Genomic DNA, 16,289 nt, shown 5'->3' on the forward strand with positions numbered 1-16,289 from the left:
AGAAATAGACAGCTTCTGCCCTTGTAAATCCAAAAGACTACACTGCCAAAATACTGGACAAGGGAGAAAGCACCACACCAGGTATTGCTTCTCCCTTGGAAACACAGACATCGTAGAACGTCACGAACCACCCGAAACTTTGCCATGACTGCAGGGTTTGTGCTTCATTTCTTACGAGAAGCAGGATGCGATCTTTCAGGACTAGTCAAGGTCAGGACAACTTTTATAGCTCACTCAACAAAGATTTTCTAAGAGCATATTAACCACATGTAGTGCTTCAGTGGGGTCAGAGAGAAAAGAATCACCTAATGGAGGGGAGAGAGAAAAAAAAAAAGTAACTGCTGCTTGTAGCACAAAGATCTCCCTTAACAGGCTACTATGACAATGTCTTCAAAGTCCTGGCTGTACAAGATCCAGCCATCAGAAGAGGTTACCACAGCTGAAAACATTTGCCAGGCTGCTTACTGTCATCCGCGGAACAGTCTGGATGGGGGGAATGTCACTCAATTTAATTTATTGCCAATTAACATAAAACTTTAATTACTGACTCAGTTACTGAGGGGTGGGGAAGACAAAAAGCATTAGGGAATCACCTGTCTTCCCATTTCACCAGGCTCAGCTTCAGTCTGCCACCTCTCCTCCCTGCTTCCTAGCCTCAGGTTCCCTCGCCTCCGCAGCGGGTTCCGCTCCCAACCCCTTGGGCAAGGGCATGGGCAGCACGTAATGGTGCTTCTCAGCCACTTCTTGCTTCTTTCTTGTCTCCACAAGGCCTTCACTTCTTTCTGCTCCTGTGCTCTGCACGGATCACCCGTAGCTGGGGTCCCTCGCGCTGCTGCTTTCCCTCAGGCAGAGGAGCTGTGGCCCCACGTGCTCCTTGAGCAGCCGAAGCTCCCACCGGTTTCCCGAACCGGCTGGAACCGGCGCAGGGCAGTTCAGAGCCTCCTCCCCACAGGACACTGCTCCGGCCCCTGCTAACCAGACCCTGGCATTTACATCCAGTCCAGTCAACATATGTGGTGTTTTCTGTGGGGTAACGGAAAGGAATAAAAGATTTCTTAAAGTAAAACATTAGATTGTAGCAGCAAAGGGAGAAGTTTGAAAGCAGAAAGGGGGCGCAACATGGCTGACACACAAATAGCATCTCTGCTCTTTTTTGAAACTCTCATGGAAAGCCAATGTTAATTTAGAGTAAATGAAAAGGCCACAGTCAAGATATGAAATTTTAAGGTAACCATTTCACAGACTTTTTTTTTTCCCCTGCATTTCAGCACCTTGAGTCCTCCTTTAAAAAAAATCCCATGTAGCACTACGATTTGACTAATGCCATAGAGTGATCCGAGAGTGCCTGTGCACATGGACGCCAAGGACCCCAACACATCCAATGAACGACGATAAATCTCATGCGAGACAGCAGTTGTTTCACACGTGCTCTCTTGAACCTCTTAAATGTAAAACGCACCCACACTGAGCTGATTAAAAGCTCCTCTGAGTTTGAATTCTTCTCCCTGAATAGGTTTCTACACCACAAAAGAACATTTCATACATCGTATTTGAAACAGATCGGAGCCTTAAAAGCAACTTTATTCTACTGCCATTACAAAACAGAGCTTTCATTGTCTGCTGCTGAAATGCTTTGAGTCATCTTCTTCCAGTAATAACTAATCTCTCGCTCGCTGGCTTTTTATCTGACAGTTCATGGACAGCCCAATTACAGGAGAGGAAAGCAGCATACCAGTTTCAGAGGGTGGACTCAAACACCCAAGTAATGTTAAATGATTTTGTCTTGGAGTATAATTCACTTAAGCAAATGAACTCCGATAATCTACTTTCAGAGCAGACTATAATAATAAATGGTTAAATTGCAGCAGCATCGTCTAATAAAGATAGAGCCAAACATCATTACAAAAATCAGGCGACTGAAATAATACAGTATCATTTGAGAAACTGACAACTATTTATTCTCCATGTAACGTCCACAGCTCACATTGTTGACTACAGTTTTTCATGCCAAATCTGCTTTAGTAACTAATATTTCTGTCATTCAAGCGACCTACCATAAAGCCCACTGTACACTAACACAGTATGGATGCAGAAGTCTACCAACATGTGTATCACTATGCATTTCATACAGACTTAAAATATGGCTGGCACAACTTTGGTGTCACGGACTTGTCACTAGTTACCCTCATGAACACCCAGTCAAACCTGCCCAGGACTCTACAGGGGAAAAAAACCCCAAAAGACAACATGAGGAATTTCAAGAATGGCATAATGCCCATGCACACGATTTCAGAGACAATTTAAAATTTGGTCTCTCTCAAGTGTTTGATTGTACAGAATAATAATATCAGCTTTTTTGTGTAATATCTAATCTGAGGGAAGAAACCTTAAAGGGAACACTTAGAGTGAATTGACAATTAATGTATTTCACTTTCAAGTATCTGCTCAGCAAGATGCATATTGAGCATATCTCTGAAATAATGAGACAGAGGGAACCCTTATCTACGATCATAAAAAATTAAATGCAGCTAAGATACATGCCATGTGCTCTTGAAGATAATCAGGAACTTCATATACCATATTATGTCAAACCACTTACCTGCTAACAGACAGTTGCTGATCATACAAGATATGTCAGACCATTTCCTCAGGTATAACTAAAAGCTTTCAGGATTTACCTCCTTGGAGCCCGTGATAAAACTCTGCATTAAGGCTGTGCAAACCATCTCAGAAAATAAGGTAAATCCATAGCATATATTCATGAAAGAAAAGAACCAAGTATTAAACATTTGTACATTAACACCGTCAGGAACCTCACTGAAACAACTGTCTTTTCCCTATTAGCACTGCTCCCTCACACCCCAAGTTTTCTTTTAGGGATATATTTGAATAAACAAGAGAGATGTCACAAATCTAAAACCAACAGTTTGTCTCTTTTAACTTTCATTCTCATTTTCCATTGGCTTCTATCGTGAACAGAAAAGTGGCTGAATTATCTGATTATTTCCTTTTGAGGAATGCTGTCATCTCTCAGAGTTGGACATATCTATGACACGCAAAAGATGAAAGGAAAAATACCGCAACTCCTCTGATGCAACATGTGCCGTATCCCACAGCTACAAATGTTAGTCTTCAATAAAAGGAAGCCAGCAATTCCCTTCAAGTCATGAAAGCACTAAGCTTAGTTGTGAGTGACTGCACACAGAGTATGTTGTGACACATGCAGGAGGCGTTATGGTTTGTAAGAAGAAAGTTCACATTCTTCTTGCCAACATGATTTTGATAAGGAAGCAAGCCTTTGCCAAAAAAAAAAAAAAAAAAAGATGTTTGTTTGCCAAGTCCTTCTATAGTCCTCACCACGCATGTATCTGAGCTTCCAGTTGTATACACTGGCATCCAGCATGGCTCAACATATCATCCTCTCATCGATATTTAAGGACCACACAAACTAAGTGTGGGAATAAAGGAGCCATGCTTTATTCATCATACAAGGAAACAGAACCACAGCCTAGAACTAAAAGTATCTGGAGAGGAGTAATAAAACTCTTCCAGCCAAATCCGGCAGCAAATCCTTTGATCCGTGTAAGAACTATGGTAAGCAGAAAGGCTTGATCTCCTTGCTCTAAATGCCTGCATCAAGTCCACAGGGAGACCTGCCTTACCTGTCATCACGTGGCTATGGTTGAGGGGCAACCAGTTGGCTACCATCCTTTTTTAAACTTTGGCGGGCTGAAAGCTTACCATCTGTTTCTGCTGGACGTTATCTGCTGCTGACTCTTCTGGACCCAGGGAAGAAGTAGGCAGGCACCTAGGAAAGTCACGACTTGCTTGATGAGAGTCCCTTTGCTCTTGCTAAGGTTCTCAAACCAACTAATGTGAAAGGCAGTAGTGATTCCACTGGGAAAAGCTCTGGGCCATCCCACCTAGGAAAGAATTGAAAAGAAACTTGCACAGGAAATCCTCTAAGCGAAATCATTTCAGAGAAACATAAAATTCAGTACTGCAATTGCAGTTTAAGCTAGTGAACAAGTATTTCCAATTCACTTTTTATTCCAAAACTTCTAGGATTAGATTATTACAACTCCTACACAGAATAAGCTACATTTATATCCTTAATGTTGTGTTGTATTTTACAATGAAAATGGAACGTTCATTTATTTTCCAGGCTTTTTTTCTAAAAATAAGACATTTTTCTATAAATTCATTATTGTACATTTACTTTTCATTTACAAGAGCTAAGGGTAAAGCCTTCCTCTTCACATACGAGTCAATAGTATCTTAATTTCCATTTTCTAAATTGTATTTTATTTTTCCTGCTCTATTACAGTTATATCCCAATGGGACAAAAATGCACTTAAGTTGGAGTGCAAGGTATCTTCCTTTCTAATACTAGATGAGTTTGTTACTAGTCAAAAAGTAAAGAACAGGTGCAAATTCATAAATTAACCTAGCAAAACTATACATTATCCTATATATTATGCTTAGTTGGCACATACTGTAACATTTGTGGATAACTAACATAGACCAGAATATTCTGTACTGGCCACCAAAGGCTTCATGCCCAGTACACCACCGGAATAGCCCACCTGAAAGGTAACAAAGACTGAGCAAATAATTGATACCTGAGGCCTGTCTGACATGACAAAGTGATGCCTCCCAGCCAAACATACAGCAAAAACCTATTTAACGCTTAGCCTTCAAACAGGTTTAAATTCATCAACCTAACAATTGTGAGTTCATATTAGTCATGGATGCAAACTCTTGTCTGTGTGTATCTATATATACACTTGTGTGCACGTAGCACTTTCTGTCCATCAGCCTCACTTCTCTCTGCACAGGTTCAGTGCAGCTCATGGTGAGCAGAACTGTTGTAGAATATGAACAGCAGAAAGGGACATGTACCCCTGCATAATGCTGACACTCAAGTCCGTATCAACTGACTGGTCCTGCTAATGGCTGCAAAGATGAAAGGAACAGGTCTTTCTGCAACTCTGAAAGAGACCCATAGAAAGTACATTGCTTTGTTTTTAAATAACAGCTTGGACTACAGCCATACCTACCGCAAGCCTTGACCTGCGGGTAACCAACCAGTTAGATGATGTTCATCTGTTAACTTGCAGGTGAGCTCACCCACCCAGGTCAGATTGGCTTTTAGAAATCCCCCTTGTCTCACAGACAGTACACTACTGAATGGTGGTGATTCATTTCAGTTATGCGTCTCATTTTATTCTGAAATCCCTAGAGAACCTGTTGACTGCTTATTTTAAAAAAACAAACCAAAATAAAAAAACCAAACCCAGACCCATCCTTTGCTATAGCAATCAAGATCATCTTTGTTTCTGTGGGAATAGCAAAAAATTCCCTACCAGATTTCATCCGCAGATATAATTTTGACCTCTGAACTTAAAAGCTTAATTTCTTGTAGACACGAAATAGACTCTTCTGTTTAAAGAAAGATGGTTAACACATTAATTGACTGGCCAGGAAGAGAGACCGTACACTGAATGAATTTGTTTACAGAAGAGCCGCAAATGGAGAGTATGTATATGACAAGAATTTCTTCAACACCATACATGAGAACATCACATCCACATCTCATTAATACAGCCATCACCCTTCAACAAACAGCCTGTTTTCATTTATTAAAACTGCTTTTGGGTCTTTTCTATGTAGCCCATAGTATACTATTAAAAATATTCTAAATAAAATTAATACCATAGAGAGTTTTACAAAATATTTATTTGGAAAAAATCAAGTCTGTACAAAGTTAACGTTCTCAACACCGAAGTTCGTAAAAATGCTAACACAAGAGAGAGACAAGTAATACATTAAACTGATCTTTTCTTAAATTACAAAGAAGTGGATCCATTCTAAAGAAGCTATTGTAACTCTAAACATTAAACAAACGGGAGAACTTTGAAAGATTTTACTCTTTTATCTATTACAGCCAAATACTTGTAACAAAGGATGACTTTTTCCATCCTTTTTATAAATTCCCCCCGCAAACACTGTCCACAACTAAACTAAATACTCTAAATGGTTTACACTTTTACTGTACATAGCTTGTGCTCCAAGAAAAGCTAGCACAATTGGATCATCGTTTTCTCAGTGCCTAACAAAAAGTCTCCTCTATACATTTGGTAAAAAACTGCACACAAAATTCTCTGTACAAACCAACTCTGCTCATGTAAATTTGAAGCAAACTTAAAGGAAAAGTACTTATTTGTGCCTTCAATTTGGCATAATGTAGGGAAAGTGATAACATAGGGACAGCAATTAAGTAAAATTTCACAAAGAAAAATTCAGTAACTGGGAATACTGTCTTTTTTATATATAATTACTATTACTGTAGTAATTTTAGTGGATTTTTTAAATTTTCATAGTAATTTTAATAGTAATTTTTACTTGCAGTAGTTTTTCGTTTACTTACAGTAATTTTTAATTAATTTTATAGTCATTTTTATTATTACTGTAATAAAAAGATTTATATACTGGATGTTATTAGGAATGGCACACCCTAAATCTAACAGTGCTAGTTTTATAGTCCTCATCATAAAATAAGATTTTTCTGTATATTACTTAAGTTTCCTCTCTTCGTTTTAAGCTATTTGTGAAACTGTCACTGCATATTAAACAACTTTTCTTAAACAGGAGGAAATGTCCCCTCGTGAAAATAAAAACAGTAAAATTTTCGTATTACTGTAAACACAATTAAAATGAAGACTGACAAAATGCAGTGTGACAGGTAAGCCATAGTCTGGAAAGCTTTTTTTCACATTTTCTTAACACAATATATGGCTCACACCACACACAGCAGCAAAAAAAGCAATTGAAAATTTCAAGTTACAGCCAGGGGTGCCAGGCAGGATCCATACGACAGAGATTATCCAAGCTATTTGCAGCTGCTACCAGAGTGTTGACTTTGCTTTCTCCTCCTTCAAACTGAGCAAGATTATGAAGCCGAGTCATGATAGCCGTAACAGCTTTCTGAACTAGTGAAACCAGCTGCTGGCTGTCCATATTTTCGGGTTGCCCAGCTGCTGAGAGTGGGGAGGAAGTATCCTCTTGTGTTTTTTTGTGCCATGCAATTATCTCATCCCGCAGCACAGTTTTTAGGATGCCATCAACCTATATGAAGGACAAAAATCAGACTATTATATTTAATCCAAAGAACCATCAGGGATTATAGAATTGTAACTTGGATTTTAGCGGCATTTTGACACTTTTGGTCCTGCATTACAATCTCAGTCTTCTCAAGATGAGCGTGGCTTTCAACTGTCTTTACTGTTTCCTCTCAAGGTGTTTCTTTTCATAAAAAGCTATCATTATGAAAACACAACACAATGACTCCTACAGAAATGAAAAAAACAATCACACAAACTGTAACATATATTAAGATCTTCATACACAAATAGAGTCATCTATATTCTATTTTTAAACGACCCCACTAAATTTACAACTTTTCCCACACACAAGCACACATACACAGAAGTCTTCTGCAAAGATTAAGAGTACTTTGCAAAGCTGGGGTTTTTTGCACAATGATTACACTCTGAGGCAATACCGTTTTCTGCCAAACAGGGAAAGAATGCTGACTGCAATGTACATTGATATGTATATACATATATATTATACACCTATCTATATACAGGCCGGTTCCATCCTTGGATGGAAAAGAAATGCCTGCAACAAATGGTTTCCTTTTTTTCCTCATCACTGAGTTGAGTTACTGACATTAATCTGTCAACTCCAACAGTTCTGAGCTTCTAAAAGAAACTTTCAGGTATCCAGCCTGAGTCAAATTCACTGCTTGCATATAACAAATAAAACATTTCATAACAAATATAGGTATTAGGCCAGCATATACAAACACATATTAAACATATTTCATGGACATTTGTAAAAAAAGATAAGATGCAGAAAATGTTAAAAGCATTCCTCTTAAATCCAAAAGATAGATAATCTAAAGCAATAATCACCACATGCCTGAACTGAGCTGGGCACCTGTTCTCTGATCTGCAAGAAATCAAAGAATATCTCAAACTGGAAGGGATCCATAAGGATCATCGAGCCCAACTCCCTGCTCCTCATAGGACAACCTACAACTAAACCATATGACTAAGTACCATCCAGATGCTCCTCGAACCCTGACAGGCTTGCTGCCATGACCACTTCCCTAGGGAGCCTGTTCCAGTGACCGACCACCTGCTCAGTGAAGAACCTTTTCATAATGTCCAATCCGAACTTCCCCTGATGCAGCTTTATTCTGTTTCCTCATGTCCTGTACGCTGGTCACCAGAGAGAGGAGATCAGCACCTCTGCCTCCACTGCCCCCCTTAAAGAAGTTGTGGACTGTGATGCGGGCACCCCTCAGCCATCTCTTCTCCAAGCTGGACAAACCAAGTGACCTCAGCCGCTCCTCATAAGTCTTGCACTCGAGACCTTTCACCATCTTGGTCACCCTCCTCTGCTCACACTCTCATAGTTTGACATCCTCCTTATACTGAGGCACCCAAAACTGCACACAGTACTTGTGGCGGGGCTGCACCAAATTGATACAGCAAGTCTAATTGGGCGTACATCATTCACATGTTGAAATTACAGGCTGTCTGAAAATTCATTTGCATGGATAGACATGGCTTTGTAAGGTAAGACGATGAATTATTTAAGAAATATTCTAACACAGATATCTGTATTACAGATAAAGAAAAAAATCACTTTAGGACATTTTCCATCTTTTAAAAAGTAACTAGCTCCCACCATAGCTACAGCACGTTATGTTCAGTGTCTTTCTGGTGCAAATTGCTTGCCTAAGTGCAAGATGCCTCATTTTTTGGAAAGCATTAGAATTTAAAAGGAAGTTCAACAATTTCTTTAGAAAACTACACCCTGCTAAGAGCTAAAATCCATCAAAGTAACAGTATACCTTTAGCATTCTATTCCGCTAACAAAGGGCCAAGACACATTTCTATTCACAGCTTATTATGAAGATTCTAAATGGTGTTGCATTTGTCATTTTGCTATTTACCGCTGCCAGAATTTGTAAGGATTCATGAGGCTAAAGCACTGAAACAATCAGCCTGAATTAACATGTTTGGACAAAAAAATTAAATTAAGGGTAGAATTACAACTATCTTCCTCCTAATCCTTCCAAAAAGGCAAACTGCAAACATTTCAGCTGGCCTTTGTAAAGACCTTAGGGTAAGATTTAAAAACAAATACAGACCATTCAGTTTCTACCTTAACCAAGAAAGTGCTGTTTAGTTTATAAATTGCCAAATATAACATGCCCACAAACAACCTTTCAAAAAGTATACAAACCTTAAAGTTTGGCTGTGCAAAGCAGCGAGCTACTGCAATCATAGATGCAGTCAGTGGACCAGATACCCCAATGGTGGTAAGAAATTCAGAAATGTTTGGTGTAAGCCGGAATGGAACTGGACGATTGGCATCCAAATCTCCAGTAGCATCATTAATGTCAAAGCGAAAGTAAGCTACATTTAGCTTGCCAGTGTCCTGGATTTAAAAGCAAGATACACAAAAGTAATTAAAGGAACAGATTTTCATTAATGAAACTAGAAGTTGGATTTTTGTTTACTGTTAATAGAGTACAAATTCTACTCCAATACTTTTCACTCTTTCAGTCAAACAGTTTTTGAGGAAAAAAGTTAAAATTAAAGGCATGCAAAAAGTCAGGTATGTATTTATCTCAAAACATATGTCCAAAACCCCTTATTAAACACACGTTGTTGTAACATCGAACTTAAGGAATAGATTCTTCTGTTGCATGGTCTATAAGGAGTCACGCAGATAGACAGATCCCTCTTCTCTATGCATTGTTCATTCTGGGTAAGCATCTGAATGCTTATCTAGAGGGATTAAAGAATATTAATTGCTATACAGAGTATAGCCCTCCATGCATTAAAATGGCATTAAGACTAGTATATACCACCTTTGCCCTGCTAAGGTGGCAAGCCTCATTTTAAATGTTGGGTTAAAACAGAAAAATCACTATTAATATGAGTTGTAGTTTGCCATGATGGCAATGCTGAAAAGAGAACAGTGTTTGAAAGAGGGTATTCCCCTTTAAGAAAATGAAGCTCTAAATTTTGGGGATTTTAAAATCTGTTTGACAGAGAGATATATTCAAAGCAGTATATTTGAAGGAGGACTAAAAAGAGAGACTCATCAGTCATTTACAGGAACGGTTCCAATATCTAAGAACTATTTTACGAAGATCTACATTCTCACCACAGAAGGTAGAGTTGATGTCCGCAGGGACCACAGTTTAAATTACTACCTAAATGATGAGCAATCACATATAAATGAAAAGCCTACCAAAATGCACCGTTAATTATATATGTCGAATTACCGTTTTGACTCATTTCAAAAGTATAGTCCAAATTTCCATTTGATCAAAGATGACAGCATGCATCTAGAACAAACTAAAGCATACCTGGGCAATCTGCAGCATTTCAGGGTTGAGTCTATTTAAATGGAAGATGAATTCTGCAAAGCCAATTAGGGCTAACTGAATAGTGAACATCTTTCGAAAGGTCCAGTAATCCGTAGCATTGGGGAATGTATGCAAAGCCCACTCCTTAAGCATACTGCGTGGCACCATGTTACTCTGCACTTCTTTAAGTATATCTCTGAGAACCTACGTATGAAAAATATTAATTGAAAGAGATAATTTTTAATACACTCCTTAGCAACAGGCAAATATGCCAGGAGCATCTACCAAACTGCTCTCAACCGCTGGCTGTATCCCATTTTAGGAAAAACATCCCACATTGGGACACTTTCAATCCAACACTGTTTCCTGACTTCTTTGTCAGAACACTAGTATTTTGTTAGCCCATCCTCTGCACAGCTAGAAAATATTCTTTATCTGAAAAGACTAAATTTTTAATAAAACCCTATAAGCATGCCAACTGCAAACAGGCACGTCAGAAAAGCTAAGACTGGAAAGTTATATAACCTGATTTGTACTATCTCCTGTTCAAGACTTTCAAGAAAATCAGAAGTGAGCTAAAGAGACTACACTCACAATGCTGCACTTCCTTATGGGAAACTAACAGAACATACTCTGCTCTCTTCTAGCTTCAGTGCAAGCTGGTTATGCATTTTGCAACAATAAAATAAAATCCTTTAAGCATAATGGCAAGATTTGAAATTATACATGGGACCTACAAAGCAGGCACTCTAAAGATGCCTCTCTGCATGGGTTCTTCATACACGGGGTAAAAGGTGAAAGGATTTTTATTACACAAGATAAAGAAAGATACTGGGTAAAGTAATTTGTAACATATTATTACAGCAAAATTACCCCCAAAATAGAAAAAGATAAAAGCTGAAAGCTGTATTCAGCTGTTTCTCTAAGTGAACACAGTGCCACAGTTTTTTCCCTAGATGTAAATGCTTGCAATCTACCAAAATATTTAATTACTGTAGCATATACTAGCCTAATTAATTAGAAAAATAAATAAAGTCAGGATCTGTTCTATTACACCAGAAAGCATGATAGTTATACTGACTTCAATTAAATGGTTGTTAAAGAGTTTCATAACCTGAAGGAAAAATTCTCAAAATAGAAACAGATGTTACGTAACACTTTTATTTTATTTTGTAATAAAGAAAGCCTGAAAAGATAGCTTCTCTAAATGTATACCGCGGATTTTCTAACAGCTATATTTGAAATGGGACTGGCATTTTATGTAAGAAGTTGCACTAACCTTAAGATAAAAAACCATAAAATAACCTTATTAGTCACAACTAGATTTTTGTTGGAGGTTACAGAGAGGGAGAGTATTGCTCTTCCTGAGTACTATCATTTATCATGGTGAGACTACTCAACTGCTTCTGTTCGACTTAGATGAATCCATTGGCAATTTCAAGAGTTTCAAATTCAAATTCAGGAATTTCAATTTAGAAGAACATGGGGAAGCCTGCATCACATAGCTTGCTGCAACTGCTTACATAAATTAGGAATGCTCTTTCCCATGTTATCCATTAATTATTTTCAAAGCACTAATGAAAGGGCCAAAAAGCAGGCAACACCTTGTCTATTTGCAGTTGCAGTTACCCAAAACAACCTAGAGCAAAACAAATACAGCTTTTTTTAAAGCTTTCCAAGATAATCTAAAATATTAAAGAGATGTAAGTGTTCCCAAGAATACATTAAGCAAAACCAAATTAAATCCCAAAAAATCAAAACACCACCTCTGCAAAAATATATCTGACTCACATCTAATGAGAGGTGAGGAGTCAGGACAGGGTGGGTGGGGTGGGGTCGGACATAGTATAGAGTCCGCAATAAAAGCCCTTGATTAAAATTCATTATATATTCTAATACCTGATGGCTAGCTTGAGTCCCCCGTGCTTGAACCGTTGCCAGTCTGTCATAGTAACGAGAAATAGGGTTGTCATGCTCAATGCCTTTCTTGGCACAGCGTTGCTTATAGATCTCCACCAGGGAAAGAGAAGAGGGATTGTCTTCAACCAAACGCATCTGCGGAGAAACTGCTACAACACGGGGGACTAGGAGTAAATTAAGAAGGGGGAGTGTGGGGGGTGGGGAGGGCAGGGAGAGCAAAAGAAAACAAAATGAAACAGTTAATCTATAACCCAAATACTAAGAGAAGAATTAGCATGCAAGTATCAGCCCTTAAAACACAACTGGATAATCAACTGAAGTGTATCAAAAGAAAATTTTTATTACTACACTCATAACTAATTCACAAACTGTTAAAAAGAAAGTATTATAGCAGATTTTTTTTAATCTTAACATAAACATCAACTATATTAGCAAAAATAAATAGAGCACTCGTTATTCTTCCTACTCCTCTTTACCTGCAGAAAAGAGTGTTATATCTTGTTTAGGGGCAAAGGGGTTCGTAACATCTGATTACACAACACTTATGTTAATAAAAATTACTCTGAAGAACAAAACTACTAAACTCAATAGGGTATGTAAAGTGATCCAGAAAAACTGGAGGAAACATAGTTGAGGAGTAGAAGTTTAAATGACACCATTTGGAAATAACATAGGGAAGGCACAGCAAAACATTCAATAATAAGAAAACTTAGGCTGCCGAGCTTTTCCTTGATGAACAGTAAATTTGCAAAAACCTATCTGCAGTTTCATGGTGCTCAACAGACGTATCATCCTACTGGGTCTTATGTGCATCCCCACCCACATCAAGACAGACATGGCCTCTTCTGTAGCTAGCTTTTCCAGCAACTTTGTACTGTTTGACAGCGACCTCCAGATCGCTGTAATAATTAACCTCAGAAATATAGGGAAAAGTTGTTTAAATGCATTTAAATTGTTTGATGTAATTTCTTCAATCTTAAAGAAGAAAATGCATTCTGCAGAAGGGGTGTTAATGAGCTATTTCTTCTGGCCTGCTCCCATTAACCTCTGGCAGCAGAGAAATGAATGTTCTTTAGGTTCTTTTGAATAGTATCAAACCACAAGGTGCAGGAGTATTTCCAAAACACTGTAGTTTAAACAGGAGCTCTTTGATGGAAAACATGTTACTTTACTAATTATGTTATATAGAGGATATATTTCTGTATCAGTGGCCTTGTTTATCATATCTTTCAAGGCTTTATCTACTGCATTTCTGGTATTCTGGCCTCTGAGTGATGTGAAATTGTCTTCACATACGTAGAGATACTATATTTACCTTTTGTTATAACAAATCCTTTGGCCTGTACATTGTGGTCTTTTTAAAGTCAGAACACAAATACGCATTTCTACCTCTGTAAAGGGCAACTTGCAACATCTGGCCACCTAACCTCTTGACAGTAACTTCATGTCAATAGATACTATTAGCCAAATAGGAGGACTGATAAAACCACACTTTTTTAAAATCAGATCTCAGCACTTCTTAAAAGGACAATAGCAAAGTAGCCGCTTTGTCATAGTATCTTTGATTAAAGTTTCCCTTATCCATAATATATTTTCGGCTCACCAACCAATGATTATTAGAATTGACTAACGTAATGTACAGAACTCATTTTTATAAAGTTAGTAAGTGATTCATTGACCTTCTGAAATAAAAAGTGTTTATACATTTATATGAAGTAGCTACACAGCTGTAAGCTGGAGCCTGACAACAGCCTTAGTATCTGGAAAACACAAGGATTTAACTATTTTAAGGCACTTACACTAGTATTTGAATCATAAGCAGATGTATGTAGCCAGGTAAGACCTTGATCCTCTGTTTCTCATTTCATGAATGAATTATATTTATAATCAACACATTGAAAAACCAAGATACAGAAGGAAAGAGAAAGAATTAAGACTGTGTGTTCAGCTTTCATTCACTGTTTCTGTTTTGAAATGCCTCATTATGTGACCTTTTTATTATGTGAATATTTTGGCAATTTATACACATAAATCATACTGGAACCCTCCCTAGCTCTCCCCCTTGAGGCCTCCCTACCATTATGTTTGTTAATTCTGTAACGTTTAAGCATTGCCAGATGATGCTGTTGTCAAAGCGCACTCTCCAAACCACGTAACCTTTTACAGGATCATAGAGGTACGCTCGACAAAAGTCCTGCATCCAACATCTAGATTATGAACGGATTTTATTTGGCAACAACTAACCAGTCAGTATATGTTCCTGAAAGTAAACATCACCATGGATACGTGAAGTTACTTCAAAAATTACAAAGACAGGTTCTCATATCAGAGAATTCAGAAACTCCGTACCAAATGCAAAGCTCTACAAAAAAAGTCTTTCTTCTTCTGTGGAAGAGGTGAAAGAAATTCAATATCCATATATTGCAACTCGGGGAGAAAAAGTTTTGTTCTGTTCCTCCCCAATTGCCTCTAAATACTTGTTCTAAAGTACATGGCAGCATCAGTCAGCGGATGGTGAGTGGTTGTATCGTTCGTGTTTGTGCTTTTTTTTTTGCCTTATTTTTCTTTCCCTTCCTTTTCCATTTTATTATATTAACATTATTGTCATTATTATCACAACTGGGGTGGATACTGTCCTGGTTTCAGCTGGGATAGAGTTAAATTTCTTTTTAGTAGCCAGTATGAGGCTATGTTTTGGAGTTTTGCTGGAAACAGTGGTGATAATGTGGAGATGTTTTAGTTGTTGCTAAGTAGCGCTTACACTGGTCAAGGCCTTCTTCAGCTCCCTGTGCTCTGCCGGGTGCACAAGAAGCTGGGAGGGGGCACAGCCGGGACAGCTGACCCAAATTGACCAAAGGGATATTCCATACCATATGACATCATGCTCAGTATATAAAGCTGGGGAAGAAGAAGGAAGGGGGGACACTGGGAGTAATGGTGTTTGTCTTCCCAAGTAACCATTAGGCGTGATGGAGCCCTGCTTTCCTGGGGATGGCTGAGCACCTGCCTGCCTGTGGGAAGTAGTGAATGAATTCCTTGTTTTGCTTTGCTTCTGCGCGCAGTTTTTGCTTTACTTATTAAACTGTCTTTATCTCAACCCATGAGTTGCCCTGCTTTTACTCTTCCGATTCTCTCCCCCATCCCACCAAAGGGGAGTGAGCGAGTGGCTGCGTGGTGCTTGGTTGCTGACTGGGGCTAAACCACGACACTATTTCCATAGCAACAGACTCAATGGGCATGCCTCTGCCTTACGTATGTTATTCACAACTGAACTTTATACCATAAATGCTGTGTGTACGCCCTTCTAAGAACACCCTAGATCACACACAATCAACCTCACTTCTTCAGAGGGGAGCTACAATGCCAGAAAAGACTAAACACCTAGACGGATGTGCATTTACCTTCTGAATATTCAGAAACTTCAGTATCAGTGATTAGTAGCTGTCAAAACCTTTAGCAATTCTAATCTTTGAGTATAACATGTATTTAAACATATTTAAAAAGAACATAAAATCTCTGTTTTCTGTACCTGTAAAAAACAAATGCCTTTTTGTGGTTTCCTTCCTTTTCTCTAAGCAGGGGTTCAAAAGGCGAAGAAGTTGTAACACCCGCTCCTCTCTACGAGACTCTGTCAAGCAAGCATCATTCATTACCAGATATGGGTAAATCTTTCCATTATGGCCTCGGATATAAAGCCTTCTAGCTGCAGTATTGTGTTTCTGAACTATCTCCACTCTGGGCATAAACCTATCAGGAAGAAAGGGATATTAAATGAGCTGAGCTGATCTCCTCCGATATTAAATCATGATGTAGAAAAGAGAGAGAAGAAAAAAAAATAAACCAAACCCACACAGCAACAACAACAACAAAAAAAACCCACCACAAAACCAAACAAAGTCAAAAAACCCCAATA

At 38.4% G+C, this 16,289-nt stretch overlaps 1 protein-coding gene and 1 long non-coding RNA gene across 9 annotated transcripts in view; both read right to left on the reverse strand.

The window, feature by feature from the left end:
- The window catches only part of LOC135315117 (uncharacterized), an 88,242-nt gene extending 84,323 nt beyond the window's left edge, over positions 1-3,919 (reverse strand). Inside the window, exon 1 of the long non-coding RNA XR_010374562.1 lies at positions 594-3,919. This is a non-coding gene — a long non-coding RNA (uncharacterized LOC135315117). The remainder of the gene's footprint in view (positions 1-593) is intronic.
- A 1,800-nt stretch (positions 3,920-5,719) lies between these two features.
- The window catches only part of TRRAP (transformation/transcription domain associated protein), a 102,525-nt gene continuing 91,955 nt past the window's right edge, over positions 5,720-16,289 (reverse strand). For all 8 annotated transcript variants that reach the window (XM_064461692.1, XM_064461697.1, XM_064461695.1 and 5 more), the window contains 5 exons: positions 15,906-16,123; positions 12,356-12,540; positions 10,457-10,660; positions 9,322-9,516; positions 5,720-7,128 (listed from right to left, as the gene is read on the reverse strand). In XM_064461692.1, coding sequence (XP_064317762.1) covers positions 6,844-7,128; positions 9,322-9,516; positions 10,457-10,660; positions 12,356-12,540; positions 15,906-16,123 — 1,087 coding nt within the window. In that variant the 3' untranslated portion in view covers positions 5,720-6,843. The remainder of the gene's footprint in view (positions 7,129-9,321; positions 9,517-10,456; positions 10,661-12,355; positions 12,541-15,905; positions 16,124-16,289) is intronic.

Source organism: Phalacrocorax carbo, chromosome 10 (genome assembly GCF_963921805.1).
Source record: "Phalacrocorax carbo chromosome 10, bPhaCar2.1, whole genome shotgun sequence".
Classification (NCBI taxonomy): Eukaryota; Metazoa; Chordata; class Aves; order Suliformes; family Phalacrocoracidae; genus Phalacrocorax; species Phalacrocorax carbo.